The sequence below is a fragment of the Atta cephalotes genome (assembly GCF_000143395.1).
Source record: "Atta cephalotes unplaced genomic scaffold scaffold00040, whole genome shotgun sequence".
NCBI lineage: Eukaryota > Metazoa > Arthropoda > Insecta > Hymenoptera > Formicidae > Atta > Atta cephalotes.
In genome coordinates this window covers 1,667,828-1,676,983 of record NW_012130104.1, presented here as the reverse complement: position 1 = coordinate 1,676,983, position 9,156 = coordinate 1,667,828, and the positions used below count along the sequence as shown (strand labels likewise).

Below are 9,156 nucleotides of genomic sequence, written 5' to 3'. Positions count from 1 at the left end.
CTCTCTCTCTCTCTCTCTCTCTCTCTCTCTCTCTCTCTCTCTCTCTCCCCCCCCCCTTTCTTCTCTTTTTTCTCGTTATCTTCTTCCTTTCCAATTATATGACCGATACTCGTAAAAAGCCAAGGCGAGTCGAGGAAAAATATCACCATCAGTCGCCTATCCGGTCGACTAACGATAGATACAACGTAATGAAATGAGGGTTGGTTGTCGTACATCAAAACTCACCCCAATCTTCTTATGATCATCTCCATTTTTTATCCGCATCGTACTTTTTACGAGCATGCCTCGATCAATGCTGGAACGGGAATGAAGCAGCATCTATGTTAAATCGACCACTCCTGCGATCCACTTAAAGCTTGTGTTGGATCGCGAAACTTTACGATCCTCGTATACTTCTCGCTTATCGATATTACCTTTCCGCCATCGCGTTTACTTTTCCGGTACTCTTGTCGTGTGCGAAGAGATGAAGAAATAAATCCGAACGACCGCGCGATTTCCCAATTTGAAAGTCTGATCGACCTACTTTAGGAGGATCATCCTGATCGTCCGATAAGTCCAGTCGACTTCTCTTGCACTCCTGGATGCGGTATCATGCTGTCTCACTGCCCCGATATTAATATTCGATGCCATTAACGGTGCAGCAATTGCTTCCACCGGCCGGGACACGCTCCCTTACGCTTCAATCTGAATTCCAATTCGGTCCCTGCGTTTGGATATAATACCAGTGGCTGTGATTGCACGCCAAGGCGAAGGCACTCCCAGTATACGCTCCATCTTCTCGTCCGGTGTCGCGGTTAAGGACGATAATAGCGATTCGAGCAAGTAGCTAGCAAAGTTACCGGCGAGGTGACAAAGTACATGAGGATCGCGCAGAGGGGGTAAAGGGAACGGAGATGGTCTTATGTACGTCGTGGATGGTGGACCGGTGAGAACAGACGAGGGCAAAGGGTGAGAGAGGGTGTATTAAAGGGGCGCTATGACCCGATGCGCTTGTCTCATGCATACCAATAAGCCTTGGCTGCTGGGCGTCTCGTATGTAGCCGAGTATCCGCCTGCAGCTTGCCAACAACTTCGCTTATTTGTCCTGTGAAATAGATTCCGCGTCGCTCTCGGCCCTTGATTACGGTCGTGATCAAGATTACCGTCCGTATATGTTACGATAGACATATTGTAAATATAGAATAAATTATGTGATCTCATTATTTGATCGTTGATTAATAAACACTCTGAGATACATGTATATCTATATAGTACATATATATCTTTAAAGACAAACAAAGGGGGATATAAAAATGAGGATTTGTGTTTACAAAATTTTAAAAGTGACACGAATAATTACATGTGCAGAGTCGCTTGACAGTAATACTACAAAATTATATTATTATATAAAATAAAAAAAATCTTGATTATAGTCTTGTGAAATAAAATTATAAAAATTATATTATTTTATAAAAAAGATGAGAAAAACAATGCATTTATAAAAAAAGAAAATAAATTAGGATTATAATAATCTATAATATAAATACACATAATAAATAAATTGATAAATTTAATAATTATTATGATTATTATAAAAAATAATTACATTTTTGTGTCCTAAAATAATGTCAGAAATTTTGATAAAAAAATTAATTATTTAATAATAATTGAAGATCACAATATGAATAAATAGGGGAGACCGGGTTGACACAATTTTCACAATTTAGATTTTTTAAAACAATTAATAAAATACTATGATTAAAATATATCAATATGATAAAAAGAATTCTTCTCTACATTTTCATACCAATAATGGTTCCATACACATATAGTTTCTTCGCAATAAATGAAATATGGATGTTGCATTGTAATGAACTTGATATATAGTATAATTAGTATATTAGCATCATAGGTATATATAGCATAAACTGCTTCTATAATAAACTCTATATTAAATTAACAAAAACGTAATAGAAAAGTAACAGAAATAAAAATTAGATATGTACTTCTTAGTAAAAATTTTATCTTTCAAAGTTATTTTGTAATGATCAAATAGCAAAATGTTGTTGAAAAATAAGTGTAATTATTTTAATTCTACCTTATTTTAATATAAATATTTTTTAGTTGGTTTATGGTATTAAGACACATAGATGATTATATGTGCCAATGATTTACTCAATGTATGCAAATATTAAAGCCTTTTATTACTAAGTGCGTTAACAGACACCATTTCACGTGACCAGAGCTAGAGGATAAATAATCTATTACTCTTCTTTCTCGATTCTTATTTAATCCAGAGAAAAAAAAGGAAAACGATTTCTCGAATATTCTAGAAGATTTTATTCTAGAAGGTTATACAATTTAAAATATACACAATCTAGTGGTTTAATTTTCTTAGCAGCGGCTGCATCTCATTCCCTTAACGGATTACAGCGTTGTGCAACATTGCGCTCGACTGCATTGTCGACTGGATTATTTGATACCCATTACGATAAATAAATGCGGTTTATAATGCGTCTTTAATTATTATTCGTTTGCCATTGTTTACGCTCGTCAGTAGATTGTCTCATGACTGTCTATCTGTGTTGTCCTTTTTTTTCTCATTTGAACAGCAGAGAACTTCGCATGGACTAATATGTATTCGGTGTCTCTTGCGAATTCCGTATATATATTAGGTGTAGTAAAAAGAAATCAATTATTTTTCCATTCAATTTCATGCAAAAATAATAGATTTCTTTTTACTGCACTTAATATATATATATATATATATATATGCTACTCTTTTACTTGAGATAAGAAACTGTCATTTATATTTGATTTGCAGCTGGGGTAGTGGTTTATAAATTCGCCACATATTAAATATAAAGCATTTTATCAGAGTTAAATTGTAATTGAATGTTCACACGTCCGGTACAGCGAGTTAATCTAATCTAACCTAATCTAACCGTTTCTTGTGATATGAGCCAACATATCTCATCCCTGCACACATCTGATTTTGATCATTTATTGCAATAATGAACAAATTATCATTGTTACTTAAAATAACGTATACTAACAAACTTTTCTTTTAACTAATAATTCATCGCTTAGATTGCTTTTTCAAGCCGAAGAACATTAATACAAAATTATGAAGTGCTCAAAAATTTATTTGTCTTCTCTTGAATCAGACTTTTTTCTTTTTCTATTGTAATACTTGTTTGATTTAAATGAAACTTAGGGAGAAGTATATGCCTACGTTATAAAAAGAAATACTTTGCAGTAACTTTTCTATTCCTTTATCATAAAAACATAAATGGAACCCGGTCTCCCCTAATGTCTACAGAACATCAATTTACTCTTTTCGTGAACTTTAGGTATATTGCTCATTCTCTTAAAGTAGTGACAAACGATGAAATAAGATTTTAATCCCTATCATTTGTAAAAAATAGTCCTTTCGTTGAAAGAATAAACATTGGATAGAAAATAATCATCAGCGATAAACATTGTACCGAGAAATAATGTTATCCGTCGTCCTTGGAAGGGAAGAGAGAGGGACGCGACAGGCGGGATACGGCCAGCGAAACGAATTTTGATTAACGAGAGAGCTTTCGCAAATTCGGGAGCGCGTTCCGCGCGAAAGAACGTTCCAATTTGTCCGCGTAGTGAGCGCGAAATGAAATTAAGGCAGACGCGAATTTGATCAGCGGCGGCGGCGGCGGTGGCCAGAGCCCGAAATCTCGGTGAAAACGCAGAGCTTGGTCGAAACGCTCGGAGGGACGACGACTAATGACAGTTACCGCTGTGAGTTGATTCCCGCTTAAAAGATTTACGCCGCCTTGTGTAGCTTTGCAAATCAAATATCCGACTGGCTTCGCCAAAAGTACTTGCGCTCGCGAAACGAAAAACCGAAGCGTATCTATTTACTCTTTCGAGACCATCGAAACTGTATTTTTAAAACCTGCGAAAAAAGTGAAAAACTTTTTACATTTAAATTAAGAATCAGAAATGCAGTATAATCATATATTTAATTTATTTTAATCATATTTTATTTTGTGTTTTTTATAACAATCAGAATAATTTTATTTTCTCTCGGTAGCGATATGTCAAAATAAAAGTATCATTATAATTTACCGCGTACACTTTTTTATATTAGATATGTCATAATATTTTATATTGTGACATTTTTTTCAGTTACAAGAATTAAAGATTTAAGTAATACGAGTAATCGCATGAAAATAATTCATCATCATGTAATTTATCATGCAAAAAGATACCTGTCAAAAGTGTCACTTTTCCGTACAATGAATTCGTACAACGAAGAAAATGTAAACTTGGAACTTTGGAGGCATTATCGTCTACGCGTCCTAAATTGCATAAATTCACCGCCGACAACACATAATAAATCGCTTGTATTGTGTCGAGCGCAACGTTATATCTCACGTCATTTGAATTATTAACTTGCTATAGTAGTATGTATATCAATTGCACGATATTGACATTGTCGTTCCATTATTCCATGTCATTACAGAGAAAGAGAGAGGGGAGGGGGAGGAAGAAAGAAAAGAGACAGTTATCGCGACCAGTTATCTAGAATTGATCGAACTTATCGTACTATTCTCTATATGAATATACAACGAAAGAGAATCGAATCGAGTATCGATTATGAATTAGAAGATTACACAATATTGTGCGGCTTTAACTGGAACATGAATTAGCCAATATGATCACATGAGATTGCACACGAAATAATCATACAATCTCGCTTCTTGCGTACCTATGCATCAACGTATTTTAATTTTTGCAATCTGATGAAACTGCCATTGTAATAATTATCATTTCCAACGAAAAGAGAGCAATATATTGCAGAAGCATTTGAGTCTATATCGAGTTCACCTTCGGGCTCTCATGATTTAAAAATCCGGCCGCGCTTTAATTGCATTCCAATGCGAAGCATTAGCAACAAAGTGAGCAGCAATAAAAAAAATCGCACGATGGCACACACCCGTATAGTCGAGTGGGGGAAGAGAAAAAAAGAGGAATGTCGTTCGCACTCCACTTCAAATATCGACACGTCGATACTCGAGACAGATTGAAACACTCTTTTTAAATGCGGCCGAGAGCGCGAGTTCAGAGATAAACTAATAAATCGCGCAAATCGTCTCTGTCGATTAATTTCTCAACTGCGAATGCAGATTAATAATGATGAGACACGGCACAGTGTATCAATTACATTGTCGTTATCAACATCGTCAAGTCGATATTGCCAACTAATTAACGAATCCCCATGTTAACAAGCTGTTACTGTCAAAAATCGAGATTGACTGGATTGTATTACTCGATAATAGTTCACTTCAAAAGATTCTGATTAACAAATACGAGAATTTAAACCATCGGTATAAAAGTTTGACGAAATAGCATCGTTATTTCGATTGCATCATTGAGTAAAATTCTATTCTAATGTTGTTTTTAATGATTAGCGAATAACAGAAATTGTCCATTTTAATAGAAAACATAAAATCCATTGAAAACAAGCACTTTCCTTCAAAAATTCAGCCACTTTTGATTAATTTTTTTGATTAATTTAAGAAATCGAGACGTATAATTTATCAGAAAACAACTCGAGATGTTGTTCCTAGATATAATTATGTTAATGCGACACAAAAATCAGATTGTAATACAATAAATAATAAATAAATTAACAAACAATAGGAATAATGTAGATAAGATTACGCACAAATAAATAAATAAATGAATAAATATAAAGTGCTTTAATTTTATGTTAAAGATTTTTGAAATTATATTCACTCGAATACAGGAAATTTTCGCATTTTACATTTAATTATCGCTTTTCCAAGGGTCTTTAGTAATGCTTCCGGCTATACTAAATATTTTACAGCAGCATTAACCTATATGCCCCGGCATATTATTATTTGTAGCACGTTTCTGATAAAACTCACGATGGTATCGCGTTTCTCTGTTGCAGGTTATCCTTGTGCCTCACAGTCACACCGATCCGGGATGGCTGAAGACATTCGAGCAGTATTTCCACAGTTCTACGAGGAGCATCCTAAATAACATGGTCTCGAAGCTGCAACAATGGCCGAACATGACCTTTATTTGGAGCGAGGTTTCGTTCTTATCACTATGGTGGGATAGGTGAGTGCATTCTATGTGCATACGCGATCGAATGTTTTGCAATATTTACGAGTAAAAGAGAGAAAACACTTCAACTACTTTATGTCAGAAAATGCATCGAGAAATTGTCTTCAAATTATAATATATATTTACATAAAACGAACACTTCCTTTTTTATGTTTAAATTGAAAATATTGAAGACTAGTGTGATAATAATAATAATAACAACAATAATAATAATAATAATAATAATAATAATGCAGTTTATATATGTATGTAATAAATAGTTAAATATAGAAAGAATAACGCAAATAATAATAAATTAAATGATATTATACAAGATAAATAAAAATTAATGAAATTTTCAAACGATACGTGCAAATTTTCTCTAAAGCGACAAACGGATTGTCATTCCCAGAATTCACGAGGTATAATTAATATTTCTCTTAAGAGGTGACTTATTAATACGAATATTGGCTTATGCATTTGTAATTAAAGACAAACACCAGTGCAGTTGTGTGCTAATCTACGGATTTTCTCGTAATCTCGTGAGCTTTTCCTGAAATTATAAAATGGAACTCTCAAATAAAGTGTTGTATAAACGAAAACTTATAGCCTCGAATAATTGTACATGTTTAGTAACGCAACATTCATTGTCTATTTTCGAAATTCGCGACACGAGACATTCCTATCAACGTTGTTCTATTCTTTTGAGAACCCTTTTATATATACTGACACTGGTTTCTACATTTCTATTTTTAATTAAAGACAAACATTTGTCCGTGCATTCGTGCGTTAAATAAATCATTTTTCACACGCAAGCACCTCTCTCGGAAATGGATTGTTGTAAAATAGGCCGAGAGAGGCCGAGGGAGAGTGATCGTATTGGAAACTGGATGGTGATTCTCGAATCACTTAGCACATGGAAGAACGAAGCGAAAACTCGAGAATAACGTCAGGTAACAGTTCTCCTCTTCTTAACGAGCCGCGGAAAAGCTGTGGATGAAGTAGGGATGAAAAAGACGGAGAAGTGTCACGAGTGGATTCCGAGAAAAGAGAAAGAAAGAGAGGGAAAGAGAACAGATAAAATGATAAGTTCCAGATGAGTTTCACTGGGGAGCTCGCTTTCATTACTCTCTTCCAGTTGTTAGAGACAGAATGTGAAAATCCTGCAGGTTTACTTAAAAGTAATTTTTACTTGAAGGTTTAGCGAATCGATACGATTTTATTGGATCATTGAAAAAAATGGGAATGGAAATACGAATGCTTACGAATTGCTAAGTGTACAATCCCAATTGAAGAACAATCAGTGAAAAAATGATAAATAATTATAATATAAGAGAAAGTCGTATAATACTGGTTAGCTTATAATATTGACCAAAGCTAATTTTTACTTATCCCATTAGACGATAGCGCTGTACGATGCACAAAAGGATGCATCCTTGTTTTATATATCATAATTCGCGTATTATTAAATCATAGCGAATAGCTTAGTTTTTGTTGACAGCATGTGTTTTGGACAAAAATTATCTTTCAGAGCTGATCTCTTGTTTTCTCAGATAATTAATTTTATCACATTATATACACTATATTTAGTCTAGCTGTAAAAAAATAGCATTAATATGATCATTTTGTTTATATAACGATGCAAGATACCCAAAAATATTTCGTCTTTCATGCCTTCCTCAGGCCAATCTGTAAGATTTTTTACTGTTAAACCGATGTTTTATATATATTTTTAAAGTCTTTTAATTAGCTGTAGGATAGAGAGATCTAAGAACCTCCCTCTCTGTCTGCAGCAATCAAAGGCTTTATAAAACCTTATTGTACCTTATTGGTACAATATTGGCCTTAAACTGTAAAAGAATGTATATAATATTTATTTACGTACATACATACATACAGACATACATACATAATTTTTTTAACGTTACAGTTTACAAGGAAAACATTATATATACAATTTCATATGTGATACATGTAAATTTTAATAATTTATAAAGACTTCTAAAATTTAAATGACTTTTCGCTATATCTTTAGTCATTTTCATTTAAAAAATCTATTGAATTTATTGCTAGCCGATACTATAACAATTTTTCCTGTATCTTAAATTCTAACTTTTTCCTTTTGCCTTGCTTTTTGCTAATTATCAGCTTTATAAAGCCAGCAGGATCAAATCAGCAGAATCAAATCGGACTTATCGGAATTTTTGTACTCATTTTGTACTAAATTGTACCATTAATGATAATTTTATCTTATGCCATTTCGAAAAAAATTATGGCGGTGCTAGCTTATTAAGCTGGCAGAACCAATTCAAAATAAAAGAAAAGAAGAAAAATAATATCAGAAATCAATACTATTGAATTTGTACTATTTTGTACTAACAAAAACAATTCTATATTATTTGTCATTTCTAAAAACAAAACAGTGGCACTGCTAATTTAAAATTTAAGCTGGCAGTACCATAAAAAAACAACACAAGGGCAACAACAAAATTAACACAACTGAATTTATACTAATTTGAACTATTGAAAATAAGTTAATACTTTACATGTTTTCTCCAGATGAAGATGTATCACATCAAGCTGAACGGAGAATGAAGTTAAGCACTTGTACTTTTTTACTGTACTTCGTTCTTTATCATCTTTCTATATAACTAAGTCTTTTCTATTCCTTATAGTAATGATTTAATGTTATATGATATAAAGTTGCGCTACTTATTACATTGATAAATCGATTCAACTGACATAATAGTATTATTAATATTACAGTAAAAAATTAAAATTACAATACTACAATATAACATAAAGATGTATATAATAGATTGGTTGCCTGCAAATTATTTCAATTTCTTTCTAATTTTTGTGGCATAAATCTTGGCGCGCAGCGTATATAAATATCGGAGTTACCTTATTGTTTAAATTCCATTTCAATTTATTAGATATTGTATGAAATATTTAAAAATTATTTATATATATATATATATATATATTAGTGTACAACTTTGCTTCCGTCGTTTTTTTACCGTAAATTCGAGGCTTTATTATAAAAACTGGTTATAC

General features: G+C 32.9%; 1 protein-coding gene across 1 annotated transcript in view; it reads left to right on the top strand.

Moving 5' to 3' along the window:
- The window catches only part of LOC105622121 (alpha-mannosidase 2), a 97,872-nt gene that overhangs the window by 60,823 nt on the left and 27,893 nt on the right, over nucleotides 1-9,156 (top strand). Inside the window, exon 3 of the mRNA XM_012203555.1 lies at nucleotides 5,942-6,114. Coding sequence (XP_012058945.1) covers nucleotides 5,942-6,114 — 173 coding nt within the window. The remainder of the gene's footprint in view (nucleotides 1-5,941; nucleotides 6,115-9,156) is intronic.